Here is an 18,142-nt window from a genome sequence, read left to right on the forward strand (position 1 = left end):
CCATGTTACAGGCAATCTTTGCAAAATGACATGAGCTGGTTGTTTTATCACTATGCAATCACTATCTATGCATCTCGCCCACTGTAATAATCAATCATAAGTCGTAAATGGAGCACCACTTTGTACTAGATGAGATGACAGTATTCTGGGTTAATAAATTCTGGAGCTATTTTGTACTTACCATTAAATGAGGGCAGTGTAGATGTATCTATAATGGGTGCACCCATTAAATCATACCACCTCTCCGTCGGTCCAGCAATGGCAAGAAGAGTGGCAAAAATCATTGGGAAAATGGGTGCCGCTACCAATTTCTAGTGATTCGCGCATGCACATTAGAGGTGTCTTCAGGAACGCAGCATGGGCGCCATGTTCCTAAAGACCTGCACATAGCGATGCCAATCCCAGGGCATTTTAATCCCAGAATTGGCCTCCCTAATGAAAAAAGAAAAACGACCCTGTCCCCCAAACTGGCCACCACGCGCATGTCACTGTAAAAGCATGAGCACTAGAACAAACAGACCATACTGCTCCCAGTGCCGCTCCCAGCAGAGAATAGGGAGCCTAGTTGAGGAGGCTACACACAGGCCTCCTCCTCTCTTAAGATGCCCCTAAAGTTAATATAGGGGTTAAGGTAGAATATTAGGGATATGTTATTAGTTTTGGTGTAGTGTATTGGGTTACAATATGAGGGTTAGTTTAGGGATTTCAATTAGGATATTAAGGACATTATGGGTTTGTTTTAGAGTACTAGGAATTATACAGTGCTATGAATTGTTTGAGGGAGGTGGGACCCAAATAGTTATCTTGCGTAGGGTTGAAACTCGGCTCTGGTGTGACCTGCACAAAATCTTATGTAAAATTATTCAAAATGATTGGAATAAAGTGCATATACAGATGGGGCCGGGCTCATCTTTGCTGGCGAATCGCCAGCAGCCCGGCTCGCCATCTGACTGAGACGCGCGTGCATCGCAAGCGCACGCACGTCTCAGTGTCCGTGCGCCGGGGCAACGGGACCCTATCCGTCTCCGCTTCAGGGAGACTGACAGGGTTAGGGGAGGGGTGCGGGGAGGCGGTGGGGACCCCGGGTGACCGCCGACAAGCCGGCGGGGACCCGGGGGAAGCCGTCGGAAGGGGACGTGTGCGCGTGTCCCCTTTCGCAAATACAGATGGCGGGTGGCAGGGGATGGCGGATGGCGTCGCCATCGCCATCCACTACAAAGAAGAGCCCGGCTCCATCTGTACATCCCCGGTACTGTTTCAGATACTTTCATGTGAAATGTGAATATAATGCAATCACAGTCAGAACATACAAAGACCAATGTATCACAGAGTGGAGTAAATTGTCTGGCATAACATACATCACGTGACACAGATGTGTTGTACATACATTAGGCTCTGTATACTCTTCATTGTATGATAGTTGATTAGATGTGATCCTTGACTGTTCACTCTCTTATGACACACTGTGAGAAACAATATCCTATACCTGTACATTGAAATCTGTGCTAAATATTGCCTGGAAAGATACATTTGTAGGCACAGACTGTACTTTTGGGATTTTCGCTTCCACAATTGTGAATGGTAGTATAAATTATAATGTTTTTGATGCAGAGGAGAAATAATATTTTCAAAATTGTATTGCAGTCATACATAACTTTTGTACTTATGTAATTAACTCAACAAGTGTATGTTTTAAATTATGTTTTTGATCTTTATAGGATGGAGCCCTCGATGGAGTACTTTCTTCTCTTTGTGGGGTTGTTAGTGGGCTAAATACTCTTTTAAGTGGTGTTGTTGGTGGTGCTCTGGGTGCTGTTGGTGGCATCACCAATGCTCTTGGTGATGTAGTTGGTGGTGTTACTGATTTACTTGGTGGAAATGGTGGTCTTCTTGGTGGTTTGGTTGGTGGTGAAAATGGTGGTCTTCTTGGTGGTCTTCTCGGTGGAAGTAAGGGCAAAGGAGGACTTCTTAGTGGCGTTTTTGGATAAAAACAGGTAAGATTTTATATTATCCATTAAATATATATATATATATATAATATTCATAATTTTTGGACTATATGTTTGGGTAAATGAATATTAGCTACAGATACTGTACAAACGAAATTGAAAGCTCTTTGCTAAAAAAAAAGAATCTTAAAAACAACACTAATCACTGACCTTGCCCATAAGATTTCTTACATTTGATAATAGCCCGAATTGTCTGCTCTCTCCCTTGCTGTATAGTTCTCCCCCTTTGTCACACTGCCCATATAATAACTTTGTATAATACCTAAGCTTATCTCAGTTTTGTTTTCACCAGGAGCTGCAAGGTAGATCATACAGGGTCTTCTCTTACATCAAAATAAATTAAAAAGAATTATAAGCTTACATGTGGCACAGGAGTAGGACAACAGAGGGAAAGTGGAGATATCAGTTTTCTCTGTGATAAATTACAATTGATTACCATTGTGTAGCTCTGATTTATTGGAACTATTTAACAGAACAGCTGAAAGAGATTGTACTGATGTTGCACTTTGTGAAGTCATTCAGAGAAAGACTTCCTGCTACACATTCCTGTACAGGTTGAGTATCCCGTATCCAAAATGCTCGGGACCAGGAGAATTTTGGATAACGGATTATTCCGTATTTCGGAATATTTTAAAATTTCAATTATGTATTTTGAAGTATCTTGCATGTATGCTGTATAAACACAATAAATACACACAAATATATTTTATTACCACGTAAAATTCACAAATATATTTTATTTGTTCAAAAAACAAGGTTTCAAAACATGAAACAAAATTTGTGTACTATCTCAGATATTAAATTTGAATGCCAAGCAATCATTTTCTTGTACATATATAGTGCCAGTTACATATCATGTCCTCAGTAGTGCTGTTAAAAATGACCCCAGTGAGTTTTTAGCAAAAAAAAATATTTTTTTTTCACTTTCTGGAATGTATGGTTTTCGGAATAATTCGGATAACGGATACTCGGATACGGGATACTCAACCTGTACCTACATTCCAGCTATCAGAGAGGACTCAGTCTCCATTGCTCCCTCTATGGAAATACTGAAACCCATTGAGGTAAATTTACTAAGATGGGAGTTCTATTGAAGATAAATCTTAGCAAATTTACCCCATAGTCTGCATCGGAGGCAGTCAGCAGTTGGGACTAAGCTTCTAAAGCAAAACTTTTCTGAGCTTAGTGAATTGAACAGTCCCCTTTAAAAGAAAAGTGCCTAATTCAGGAGGTCACTGATATCTTCTGCATTCAGATTATGGGACGGATATAGTAATTTATTTTTACAAAAATAGGTTTTCTCAAACGTTTTGCATTATTTTAGTATCATCTGAATATATTAAAGAGCTTTTGGAGCAGCTTTTGTGAAAAAAATGCTCCAAATCCATTTATTCACATTCTTTAAGCAACCAGATCGCAATTCCTTTATTGTGAAATGCATTCTGCTCGACCGAATTAATTTAGAAAAAAATATATTACAGTGAGTCCTGTAAAAAATTCAACTTCATCTGGCATAATCTTAGAGCTCAATGTGATCCGCAGGTTCCTGCACGGCATTATTATTATTATTATTGTTATTATTATTTCTAGATATCTACAATCATGCTTTTGTTTCTGTATATATATATATATATATATATATATATATATATATATATCCAACAATCTGATGAGGAGGGCGGCACTCCAAAACACAACTCAGACAGCTGATAGCTTGTATAACGTTTCAGTTATATTAACTGTTATCAAATACACAATTCACAAACAAATAACATACCTTTATACCCCAACCCAAGTGTACAGCTCTCACCTCCGTGACGAGATCTCCCGCTCAGCGTGCCTGAACTGCTGCGTGCTACGTCATCCTGCTGAGACAGTGTAGGATGCTGCCCAGTTACTATAGTGACCAAATGCCGCTATTCGTATCTACAGATAGAAATGCATTTACAGTTGTACTACTGCTCACGCAATAATAAATGTGCCAATGTTGGTCACTGCAGTTGATATTAAACAAGCATATATATACTACTTCTAGGATTCTCTTAATTATGCTGCATTAATACATCTTTTTAAAAAAAGGGAATTTTGACATATTGACAACATTTATATTTACAAACAATATTTTAATAATACAAGTGTATTCTTATATCTTCAGCTGTCTGTCCAAGCACATAATTGCGGCTGACATATATTTATGAAAAACATGAATATGCAATATTTTCGATTAAGCCCTGTGGGGCCAGGGTCCCCAATCGAAAGATCCACTGTGCCTCACACCTCAAAAGTTTTTAGACCTATCACCCCCCCTAATAGAATAGAATAGAATAGGGGATGTGGTCAATCATCCTATAACGTATGGAATGTACTGCATGACCCATCTCCAAAAAATGCCGTGCTACCGGCTGTTCACTATGGCCAGTTTGAATGGCAGCTCTTATGCTGGAATGATGGGCTGCCATTCGTTCTTTAAATTTTCGGTCTGTTTTCCCCACATATGATTTGCCACATGGGCATATCAATTGATACACTACTACATGGGTGGAATTGCATGTTAATTGGTGCCGAATATTGATTGTTTTTACCGGTTAACGGATGTGGGAACTGACTGCCAGGCAATAGGAACTGGCAGGTAACGCAGCTACATTTTAAACAACCTAGTTTTTTACTCTGTGTTAGAAAAAAAAATGACTCTGTTTTTGATGGATATTCTGATATATGTTTTAACAAGCCAGTTCCGTAAGTTTTTATCTCCACGGTAACATGGCATTAATTGTGTATTATTTAGGGGAAGCTGTGGATCACTGCAAATTATTGGCCAATGTTTTTTGGTGATGTCATTCACTTCTGAGGACTTGATATTATAATTGCTCACACAGGGGAACTTTTTAGTGTTACTGATTTTTTTTTTTTTTAACAAAACAGACCTGTCCATGGCTAAAACTTTTTCTTTGGTTTTTAATAATTGAGGGCGGGAATTACCTCTAATGAAGAATTTCTCTATGAGTTGATCGATTTGTAAGCTTGCCATCTCTGGATTGCTGTTAATTCTTTTTATGCGAATCATCTGGGAGAACGGGAGTCCTCTCACCAGGCCTTTGGGATGGCAGCTACAGGCAGCTAACAATGTATTTCTATCTGTTGGTTTTGTGTAAACTGATGTTACAATATTACCATTCTCAATAGTCACTTTTACATCTAAAACATTTATAGAAATTTGTCTCAAGCAAAAAGTAAATTTAATCGGACTATCCGTTTGGTTATGGTCCTCTAAAAGCTTGACCAAATATTCTTCAGGACCCTTCCAAATAACACATAAATCGTTGATGTATTGACCAAACATCAATACATCATAAGCAACCAGTGGTGATTTGAAAAACAGGTCTTTAATTGCAAACATTACCACATTGGCATACACGGGGCGGCACTAGACCCCATTGCACACCCCTGTACTTGTAAATAAAACTGTTTACCATATATGAAGAAATTGTTAGCCAAATAAGTTCTAACATTTGTAAGATCACATCTACAATATCTGTTGAATAGGAACTTTTTACTGATAAAAACCTTTTGACTGCCATTAAATCAAAATAGTGGGGGATGGAGGTATACAGATTTACCACATCGATACCTGCTAACCATGCCCCTTCTGGTTCCTTTGATTCTGCAGCTAGCTTATTAAAAAAAAACTAGTAGTATCTAACAGAAAAGTTCTTTCACATTGGATCAGTGGGTGAAAGATAGAATCCAAAAAGAACACCACTGGTTGGAATAGAGACCCGCGGGCCGCTATGATTGGTCTGCCCGGGGGAGTCGTCAGGCGCTTGTATATTTTCGGGATGGTATAAAAACCGTCAGCTTGCTGTTTGAAATGGCCGTAGGGTCAGCTGCTTCTAACACCTGTAATGTACTAGAATGTACATCTTGTGAATACTAATTTTTTCCTGAAAAACCTGTGTGCTAGTCCGTTCGTTTCTTCTTCAATGCATAACGTGGAAGGGGTGAATGTGAATACAGTATATCTATATCTATCTATCTATCTCTATATCTATCTATCTATCTATATATATTTATATTCACACTCACCACTTCCACGTTATGCATTGAAGAAGAAATGAACGGACTAGCACACAGGTTTTGCAGGAAAAAATTTGTAATTAAAAATCAAGGAACCCGACAAATAGGGGTTCCCTGATTTTTAACAACCAGCCCCAGGCTCCAGGTCTGGGTCTGGTTCCCAAAATACGGGGGACAAAATGAGTAGGGGTCCCCCGTATTTTAACCCCTTCCCGACATTGCCTTTTAAGGTAATTTTTTTTTTTTTTTTCCTCCTTGTGTTCAAATAAGCGTAACTTTTTTAATTTTCCGGCTATATAGACACATGAGGGCTTTTTTTTTGCGGGACAAGTTGTACTTTCTAATGGTACCATTTACTATACCGTATAATATTCTGGGGAATCAGGAAATAATTCAATGTGGGGTAAAAAAAAAAAAAAACGCAATTCCACAATTTTGCGCTGGTTACGGTTTTTTTGGAGTTCATAGTTCGTTTAAAATGATGGGTTATCTTTATTCTATGGGTCGTTACGATTCCGGTAATACCAAACTTATATAGTTTTCGTTACATTTTACCACTAAAAAAAAAAATAGAAAATGTTACGGTTTTTCGAATTTGCGTCGCGTCGCCATGTTCTGCGGCTTATAACTTTTTTATTTTTCCACCTACGGACCTGGGTGAGGGCTCATTTTTTGCGGGCTGAAGTGTACTTTTTAATTAATACCATTATGGGATATGGGCGACTTTCTGATCTCTTTTAGTTATTTTTTTTTGGGTACGCGATGCGACCAAAAAGCGTAGTTTTGGCGTTGGGGATTATTTTCCGTTTACGCCTTTAACCGTGCGGGATAACTAATGTTATATTTTAATAGATCGGACTTTTAGGAACGCGGCGATACCAAATATGTTTATTTTTTTTATTATTTATTTATTTTTATTTGGGAAATGGGGAAAGGGGGGTGATTTGAACTTTTAATATTTTATTATTTTTTTTTTATTTTTAAACTTTATTTTTTTTTTTTTTTTACTTTTACTACAAGGCCCCCTAGTGTACTTGACCACTAGGGGGCGCGATCGCCTGTACTAGGTTCAGCCATAGAGCTCTATGGCTGAACGTAGTGATTTTTTGCACTTCCTATTACATCCTGCCTGAGGCAGGATGTAATAGGTATGAATACACGGACAGCACAGGGGTCTACATTAGACCCCTGGCTACCATGGCAACCGATCGGCACCCTCCGATCGCGCTGCGGGGGGCCCCGATCGGCGCCGGAGGGGGGCGCCCCCCCCTCCGATCAGCTATTTAAGCACTGCGGGCGCTTTGCCCGCGGTGCTTAAAGGGTTAAACGGCCGCGATCGGCGAACTCGCCGCTCGTGGCCGTGAGAGCAGGGACATGGCTGTAATATACAGCCATTACCTGCTCTCTATCAAGCCAGCTCACTCCGTGAGCTGGCTTGATTCACCCCCAACCGACATATGGCGTAAATGTACGTCATATGTCGGGAAGGGGTTAAGAACCAGCCCCAGGCCAAACCAGCCAGCAGGGTAATGCCCAGCCGGGGGGAGACTTTTTATACAAGTTCCCCCTGGCCAAAGCATTAACCCTCTGACCAGTCAGCCAGGCCATGGGCCCTGGGGGAGTGGGGACCCCCCAAATAAATGGGTCCCCCCCCTACAGGACTTACCTGACCAGGCTGAAGCCTGGTGCTGTCCCCGGTGGCCCTGTGCGGTGGCCACCGGGCTGATTCAGTGTAAAAAAAATAGATTTAAAAACTATTGTTTTAAACTGTGGAACTATGAGTCCCAGCAAGCCTCTTCCACAAGCTGGGACTTGGAGAACCACAAGTCCCAGCCTGCGGGTCATTAAAGGGCCCGCTGGGTCTTGTAGTTCCACAGTTAAAAAAATAGTTAAATAAATACACAGTGACACTCCAGAAAAATAAAACTTTAATACATACATAACACACACATACTGATACTTACCTAGCTTGATCCCGTAGGTAGGTCCCTGGGTATTTTCGTGGCTGTTTCACACCAATTAGCAGCCGTATTATCAATACGGCTGCTTAGTAAATCAGGAATCACCATTCTTTTGAATGGTGATTTCTGCCGTATTATTTCGATGGTGTAAACATTCGTATTTGTAAATATGAATACGAATATTTGTATTTTTGGCATAGTAAATGCCAAAAATACGAATACACCCAAAAAAATCGTATTTTCCTAGGAAAATTTCCCCCATTATGACTACAGAAAGTTGCATTGCAACTTTTTTCATATATTTCTTTTTTTATTATTAACATTACTCTACACCAGTATTTCTACATTCTGCTAGGCTGACCATGGCAAATGTAAGCATTTCACAGTCATTGGTTTCATCATTGCAAAGGTCTGCTACTTGACAAAATTTACCATCTCAATCAGCAAAACCAAGCACTGTGTGATCATTTTACTAAAGCTTCTAAAAGTGAAAATCATTTCTCTTTTGAATCCTAGAAAGAGATAGATGGAATCGCTTTGGTTGCTATGGGCAAAACATCCCCACTTTTTACTTTTAGAAGCTTGAGTAAATTTTGCCCCTTTGCCTGGAATGTAGCACAGCAGCACAAAGCAAAGCACATGACATCACCAAAGAAAATTGAACGCTGCACCTTGATTGTTTTGTGTTTTTTTTAAATTAGACCATATTAATAGTTCAGTACAATAGTCTGTTATATCAACACACTACCCATCAACCAAAAGGAATAACAAAAAAAAGTTTCTACTGCTGAGGTTATGTGACCAATAAAATTGTTTGGTGATCTAATGAAAACCGGTCATGTAGCAAAGCATCTAAATTCTGAAATTTCCAAATGGAGAAAAAAAAAAAAAAACATTAGATACTGAAACTGTCACCTTAGTGCTGTTAAAGGTTACAATATATTTAAGTTACAATATCAATAGGATGTACAGTATGTGTAGGATGCTGTATTAATTTTCTGCTTTAATTTACAGTTCCCTCATGATTCCGTGCTCGCAGGACAAGAAAGTGACACATTCTACATCTCTTCATATTCATTTCTTTCTCAATTATTGTGTAACACTTGTCTCAGTTTTACATTTTCACTCTGCTGTACCACTTTGTTGACAATAAATAGCAAGCATTACATTTACAAGTGTGATCATTAATTTAAAGTGTATGCATTTATGTTTGACAATTGAGTTCATTGGCGTACGTAGCCCATTACATTAGGGTGTGCTCTGCCTGGAAGAAAAAAAGAAACAATATACTGTAGAAGAAAAAAAAATAAACAGCAGTGGCCAAACCTGACCAGTGGTGCACGTAGGGGGGGTTTCTGAGTACCTAAACCCCCCCCCCCCCCTCCAAGAGTCTAAGGGCTCTAGTCCTTCCAAGGGTACAAGATTTTTAAAAATCGGAACCGGAGATATCTGACTTCAAAGCAGTTGTCCCCATCCAAGCGTTAATTGCTCTTCTTAGTCAGATATTTCAGGTTCTGTCTGACTTATACGGCCTACACACATGCCGATATTAAGGCATTTTCTAAGCGATTTTGCTTAGTTTTGCAAAGTCGCTTAGCAAATGCCCTCACATCGGTGTATGTGTGGGGGCTGTATCGGCATCCGTGCGCGTCCCCGCGCGTCTTTATCGGTGGCCGAGATTGATGGACAGTGTCCATCAATCTCGGCATCGGCAGTGTTCTCCCACCGGAGAACACTGGCGCTGTCCGCTCGCTTAGCACACAGAACTGACAGCTCGCTCTGTGTGTGGGCTGTCAGCTCTGTGTGCTGAGCAGAACGGCCCGACATAGCACAGCTATGTCGCCCTACACACATTGGCATGTGTGTAGGGCCCATTAGAGTTTTTCTGAGGGTATATTCCAAAAGCTTGGACACTCCCCCTTTGAGGGACACTAGTAGTTTGTCTCTACTTTTCCCAGAACCAGAGATATCAGCCTTCCAGCAGCTGGTTACTGCTCCAGCTCCACACACCTGGTATATAGATTTATATACTCGTTGGCAGATTGCTCTGATATCTGATCCCCTAGACCCCAATGCCATTTGGTAGGTGGGATTCTCTAGTTTTTAATTCCATTAAAATCTAAGAAATCTATTTCCGGGAACTGGAGATATCTGCAGTCAAGCAAGCTGTCTTCCCACCAGAAAATTATGAATAATAAGCCCACTCCACTATACACCCCTCCTCTGCATATTAAACATCCTGTACAACCCTGGAAGATATGTGTCAGGGCCCCTTCATTCAGCCCAATGCCCCCTTCTCCCACCCCATCTCCCACCATCTGTGCAGTAGAGGGGTAATTAGTGGAAATTACTGATCCAGACCCTACATGCAGAGCGCTTAATATAATACCCCCTACCACCCGGGGGACATCAAAGCTTCCCCCACCCCTACCGCTGGAGGATCGGTAGGGTCCCCAATACATTGCTATACCCAGGGGTCTACACTGCTGTTGACGCCCCTGTATGTATATCTATATATATATAGATATATATATATATATATATATATATCTATATATATATCTATATCTATATCTATATATATATGTAATTATTATTTATATACATTTCGTCTATCTATAATACTTTAAATGACCCGGCATATACTGGGTCACCTAAGTGTCCATCTCCGTACATTGCTATGCCCCTCTGGAAACCCCCTTCTGAAAATCCTGCGTTTGCCCTTGCTGACTAGCCAACCTGTACAGAGATGTGGCCGGTGTATCACAAGCAGGACAGGAAACTGCTCACACACAGTAGTACTGTAATTGTGATCCCACCTCACTGCAGCACACAAAGCTGTGGCCGGCAAGTAACCTGACCGGATGCCACGTAAAGAAGGGGGCAGTACTCGGCAATCACTGTAGCAGGTGATTGTGTGGAGGGTGCTGGACATTAGAGTGTGTCTGGGCTCAGAAGGCACTCTCCTGCGCACACCTATGACTTGGTGCAAAGCAATCAAAGATCAAATGTGCAATGTAAGGGGCATATAAATACATGTTTTTTTTACATATAGGAATAAAGCTGTGTACACACAGGGGCGATTTCAGCACATATCGCTGGCAACATGGTCGCTGAGCATCAGTGTGCAGCCCTTGATGGTCGCTGGTCGCAGGAGCTTGCTCCTGAGATCAGCTGTTTCCCTGCCTCTTCCCCCTGCAGTCTCCTGTTCATCAGCGACCATCTCTGGTCGCTGATGAACAGGAGATACAGAGCAATATATTGCTGAGCAATATATTGCTGAGCAATATATCTCCCCCATGTGTACACAGCTTTAGACTGCATTTTTTTACTTTACAAAACACGCATAAGCATTATTATTGCATAATATTGAGTTGATCTAGGACACGCCCTCTCCCAACTATAAAACTGGTCTATGTGATTTATAATTCTATGCTCTCTTCCGTCTCCCACAGTGGACAATGGTTTTGCATAGGGAGAAATGTGCTCCTATTATGTCTGTTTTGATTATATAAAAAAATACCTAAATATGCTAAATAAGTAATATCTGTGAGCATTTGCCATGTACTGTACTTTCTGTAGTAATAGTTGCCTGTAGTTCAGCTCTTCCATTTTGTAGGGTGAGCTAGTGAATGTACTGTCTATAACAATGTTTCCCAACCTGTGCCCTTAAGACTCAATAACATTTGAGGGTTTATTGATATCCACGTTTCAGCACAGATGGCTAAATCAAAATAGGTTTAGGTGGTGGGCTGCAGGGATTAGGGTTAGGCACTATAGTGGAAGGTTAGGGTAAGGCTGCAGGAGGGAAATTTAGGGTTAGGCTATGGAGAGGGAGGGGGAGGTGTTTTGGCAACCCCACCTACATTTTTTAACTAGGGACAGCACGTGCCAAAGTGGCCTTGTAAATGATTGCCACTTTTATAATACAGGCAGACTCAAACAAAATATTGTGTGAACCTGTGCTCCAGTTCCTGGCAAAAGTTGGTAAAAAAGTTGGTATGGTCATGCAGTAGGAAAGCATCACATCTCCTGCCACGAATGCTTATGGATTCAAACTGTTTACAAGGATGCAGTTTCAGATCTTAACTGGCACAATCAGTGAGCACATGGGGTTGCACAAGCCAGCTGCCACAATACCTACTGTACCAAGAGGTTAGGAAATCTCCATCCTCTAATAGAGATCCTGGCCTCTACCCTCCCCTGCAATGGTGGAGACACACCACTATTTGGAGAAATGGAGACTATTGTTACCCTCAAATGGCATCAGACTGTCAATCACTGACAGTCTGATGCCATTCTGCCTCCGCTATCATCATAGACTCGTACTGCATAATCTGAGAATTCATCGATGCATGCAGATAAAAGATACACAATAAATAATGAACAATGAATAATAAAAATCTGTAAAAATGAATATATTCTACAGGTAGAGGGGCTTCTAGCTAATTTCCCTAGTACCGGTACACACAGGGCTATTTTTCAGCAGGCTCCAGCAGGAAATGAGGCCCTTATTCTAGTTCACTCTTTCTGACAAAATCTTTCTCAGATGGATAAAACCATGTGCACTGCAGGGGGGCAGATTTAAAATGTGCAGAGAGAATTAGATTTGGGTGAATCATTTTGTTTCTGTGCAGGGTAAATACTGGCTGCTTTATTTTTACACTGCGATATAGATCTCACTTTGTAGTAAAACCCCACCCAAATCTAATTATCTCTGCACAAGTAACACCTGCCTCACCTGCAGTGCACATGGTTTTGTCCATCTAAGAAAGATTTTGTCAGAAAGAGTGAACTAGAATAAGGGCCTCAGTTCCTGCTGGAGCCTGCTGAAAAATAGCCCTGGGTACACATAACCCAATGGGGAAGGTGTGGGGTAGGGGTGACAAACATAGACTGACATAGACTAACACAGTCCTTCTGGTACCGATGGGTATGTATCAATATACATGTGCCACAAACAGCGGCTCCTGTGGTCAATTGAATAAGTATTTTGTATTTCCAATCAGGTGGACAAAGTCTCTTTACCTTTATGGCTGGGGTGAGTGTCTGCTGGCAGACTCTCGCTGGTGCTGTCACTGTGCGGACAGCGCTGAGCGAGTCCAGGAATTCACATCAACTAGTTTGCCCCCGGGAACAGGCTTCTTCAGGATGCTTGTGAATCCTGACTGTCTCTCCCCTTTGTCTCTTTATAGTGGTGGTTGTTGGGCTGCCCCATCTGGGCCAGTTCCGGCTGTCAGTGGCCGGCTGCGTCACTTCCACCCTTACTGATGTATGGTAGCGCTGCTTTATGTTAGATGAATTCCGCCCTTGTGTTATCTCACTTCCGGTAGGAGGATGTTGTGAGCAGGCAGGGTTTTTTCTCCGTGTTCAGTTACTGCCCTTTATGCGCTCCAACGCTGCGTTGGGTTGCCGCCCCTTTTGCGTTCCACAGCACTCTGTATATACTTCCTCATTCCTGCTGTCACTGCTTTGTGAGTGACGTGAATGGTATTCCTGCCCACAGTTCTGTTATTGTTTGGGGACATATTCCTTAAATGTCTTATAAATGTGCAGTAATCTTTTTCTATTAGATGAAGTGTAGAACGTGAGTATGTGCACATATAATAGATCACATATAACATATAACATGAAGGTGGGGGCGAGGGACTGGAATTACTGCTGCTGTTGTTAATATGCGCTGGTGGTGTATTTTATTACATTGACATATGTGACATGTTTTTGCAGTAGGTAATGATATCTCTATTGTGTTGCTGTTAAATATTGATAAGCAGAAGACATCACGTTCATACTGCGCTAATAATTATGTGTTTATGCATATGCATTTTTACTCATTAGGTTGCTGATGGACATTTATATATATATAGGTTTGTTATCTATATAATAAGTTGAAGAGTGTGTGTGTGTGTGTGTGTGTGTGCGTGTCTGTTGCATTGCGGGCACACCGTGGCACTCAGACACGCCAAATTTGGCAACAAGGTACCTCTGGACCTGGTGGTGTGCACCGTTTTTTTAGAAATTTCACTTATAAATGTAATAAAACACCAAGGTTCACGTTGCCTTAATTAATGATCTGGGAAAAAATCGACGATCTGGGAAACTGAAGACAAAGGAACAACACCCCACCTGAGTTCATTGCAGTCATTAGTATGAATGCAAACACATTCTAGCATTATGGTGAAGGCTTTCAACAATTGGGAATAATTGGGGAAATACATAGACCACACATCACACACACACACGTACACATTGTACACACACACACACACACATCACACACACAGCACACCATATACGCACACACAGCACACTACACACACACACACATATACTGTATATGTAGCACACCACACACACACTTACACATTGGCCAGATACACACAACACACACATACATAACACACCACAAGCAGTACAACACACACCCGTATACACTACAACCAGTGCTATTTTTGTAGGAAAATAGGTTCAGGAACTGTGGGCGGGGGCAGAAAGTGGGCAGAGATGTGAGAGGAGCTACAAAAGGGGCGGGGCATTACATAAAAAAAAGGAGAGAGAAAAAAAAAGAAAAACATAATTCCTCACTCCGTCACGCTTATTATACATATGCACCACACTGTAACGCTTATTATACATATGCCCCACACTGTAACACTTATTATACATATGCCCCACACTTTAACGCTTATTATACATATGCCCCACACTGTAACGCTTATTATACATATGCCACTCACAGAGATGCCCGTTATACATTTGCCACTCACACAGATGCCCGTTATACATTTGCCACTCACAGAGATGCCCGTTATACATTTGACACTCACAGAGATGCCCGTTTTACATTTGCCACTCACAGAGATGCCCGTTATACATATGCCACTCACAGAGATGTCCGTTATACATATGCCATAAACACACAGAGATGGCCGCTATACATAAGGCCCACACCAAGATGCCAGTTATACATAAGACCCACACAGGGATGCCCGTTATACATATGCCACTCAGAGATGCCCGTTATACATATGCCACTCACAGAGATGCCCGTTATACATATGCCACTCACAGAGATGCCCGTTATACATATGCCCCACACGCCAAGCCCATTATACATTTGCCCCACACCATGATGCCCATTATACATATGCCCCACACCGTGATGCCCATTATACATATGCCCCGCTCCGTAACAGTTATTATACATATGCCACACACAGAGATGCCCATTATACATATCCCACTCACAGAGATGCCCGTTATACATATGCCACACACACAGAGATGGCCGCTATACATAAGGCCCACACCAAGATGCCAGTTATACATAAGACCCACACAGGGATGCCCGTTATACATATGCCACTCAGAGATGCCCGTTATACATATGCCACTCAGAGATGCCCGTTATACATATGCCACTCACAGAGATGCCCGTTATACATATGCCCCACACCGTCAAGCCCATTATACATATGCCCCACACCGTGATGCCCATTATACATATGCCCCACACCGTGATGCCCATTATACATATGCCCCGCTCTGTAACAGTTATTATACATATGCCACACACAGAGATGCCCATTATACATATGCCACACAGAGATGCCCATTATACATATGCCCCACACCGTGATGCCCATTATACATATGCCCCACACCGTGATGCCCATTATACATATGCCCTGCTCCGTAACAGTTATTATACATATGCCACACACAGAGATGCCCATTATACATATGCCACACAGAGATGCCCATTATACATATGCCACACACAGAGATGCCCGTTATACATATGCCACACACAGATGCCCGTTATACATATGCCACACACAGATGCCCATTATTCATAAGGCCCACACAGATATGCCCATGTAGCCCACACAGATATGCCCAAACATATGGCCCACACCAAGATGTTTCAGACAGCAACAGCAGTGTTAAAGATAACATTGCATCAATCAGTGAAGTTCAGTAAATTACTGTACCAGGCAATTGAGGCTGCCGCTCGGCTTGAGGGATCACATGGGGCTGGAGAGTAAGCTCCCTTAGGCAGGCAGGCAGAGGGAGAGTGGATCCTGGGGGCACTTCAGACAGGCGGGCGGGCGAGAGGAGCAAGAGAGGCGGGCGGGCTCCCGGCGGGAGAGAGCAACAAGAGAGGCGGGCAGGCGCCGGGCGGGAGAGAGCAACCAGAGGCGGGCGGGCGTGACAGCGTGTCTCGGCGGGTGGAGGGCGCAGGAGTCACCATGGACGCGCACTGACACTGACGTCAGGCGCATCCATGGAGTAGGAGGCCAAGGGGCGGTGGCAGGAAGTACATCTTCCTTGCCACTGCGGAAACAGAGCTTATCATTGTGCGTGCAGCCTGTGCCCGGCGTTGAACTTCCGGAACGCCGTTCCTGGTGAGGTCATTTTTCAATTGAACTTCAGGAACGGCGTTCAGGACCGTTCCGCCACAAAAATAGCCCTGACTACAACACACCCAAAAACAGTACAACACACACAAACACACAACACACACACACACTTATACCCCTTTTATACCAAAAAACCCAGATCCGACATGGCATTTGGAACACAGATCCAAGCCAAGTCGGATCCGGGATTTGCACCGTTTACACTGTGGTGCCTACCTGCAGTGTAGACAGAGGTGGCGCTTGAAGATGACATCATCTCCAAGCACTGGGACCGCGATCACCCCTGCCAGGATCGCCGATCATCGCCCTGGGGGCAAGCCCAGCACCAAAGTAAGCTGCTGATCTGCCCCCAGCCCCCGTGCACCCCCCGTCTGCGGGGTGAATGGATGCCGCACACACACATCTCCTCCCTGACTCCGCTGCTGTCTGCAGAGTACAGCAGACAGCAGCGGAGGCTGTGTGTGACCCCTGTCCAACCTCCATACTGACCACAGGATACTGCAGTCTGGAAGTTGGGCTTCCCCCATTGATGTAAACAGGAGCTGGGTCAGATGAATGTGACAGGTAGCAGGTGGGATGAATGTGACATGTAGTGTGACATAAAGGTGCATGTCCCTGCGTCACCCCACCATCTCTGTCCCTGCATCACCCAGCCATCTCTGTCCTTGCATCACCCCGCCATCTCTGTCCCTGCATCAACCCGCCATCTCTGCCCCGTATCACCTTACCGTCTCTGTCCATGCGATACCCCGCCATGTGGCATAATGTGAATTTTGGCTCAATCCAGGTGGCATAATGTGAATTTTGCCTCAATCCGGGTGGCATAATGTGAATTTTTGCTCAATCTGTGTGGCATAATGTGAATTTTGGCACAATCCAGGAGGCATGATGTGAATATGAGCTTATTCCAGGTGGCATGATGTGAATTTTGCCTCAATCCATGTTGTATAACGTGAATTTTGGCTCAATTTATGTAGCATAATGGGAATTTTGGCTCTTTCCGGGCGGTATAATGTGAATTTTTTTGCTCATTCTGTGTCGCATAAGGGGAATTTTGGCTCTTTACGCATGGCATAATAATTAAGGGGCAAATGTAAGGGGGTCTACTACTGTTTTGCATAATGTGTACAAGGGGCATACAGCATGGTACACTACACTCAAGGACATTCCCCCTTTTGAGTGGCAGCACCCTCTTTTTCTGGAGTGTGCACATAACTTAAGCCTTTAATTTCCCATTCCTTAACATACCCCCACTTCCAAATTTCCACTTCAACCATTGCACACACATATTTATACGTAGAGCACCTCACACACATTGGACCAGAACTGGCCAAAAGGTAGATCCTGATCTACCAGTAGATCTCGGGGCATCCGTTGGTAGATCCCGGACAAATTAACAAAATACACGTGAACTTGAACATCTGAGGTTTCAGAACGCCAGCTCCCAGTAGTGCTGCATGGCCCTGATGTCATGAAATTACCGGAACGCTGTGAAGAGCCTTCTGCAGCTGCTATATATCAGTCTGGCCCCACAGCCACAGATTGTAATACTGGGCTTACCGCTTTTTACCAGCACATAGGTTCCTCACAGTGCCAAGTACATCCTGAGCAACTCCTGGATGTAGTGTGTGGCGTGTAGTTGTATTATATGGGTGGTACAGAGGCTGCTGTGTGA

General features: G+C 42.8%; 1 protein-coding gene across 3 annotated transcripts in view; it reads left to right on the forward strand.

Moving 5' to 3' along the window:
* The window catches only part of LOC146074198 (uncharacterized), a 30,701-nt gene extending 21,500 nt beyond the window's left edge, over nt 1-9,201 (forward strand). For all 3 annotated transcript variants that reach the window (XM_083182046.1, XM_083182047.1, XM_083182048.1), the window contains 2 exons: nt 1,719-1,994; nt 9,059-9,201. In XM_083182046.1, coding sequence (XP_083038172.1) covers nt 1,719-1,988 — 270 coding nt within the window. In that variant the 3' untranslated portion in view covers nt 1,989-1,994; nt 9,059-9,201. The remainder of the gene's footprint in view (nt 1-1,718; nt 1,995-9,058) is intronic.
* Nucleotides 9,202-18,142: the final 8,941 nt, after the last annotated feature.

The sequence above is a fragment of the Crinia signifera genome, chromosome 4 (genome assembly GCF_055691185.1).
Source record: "Crinia signifera chromosome 4, ASM5569118v1, whole genome shotgun sequence".
NCBI classification, from domain to species: Eukaryota; Metazoa; Chordata; class Amphibia; order Anura; family Myobatrachidae; genus Crinia; species Crinia signifera.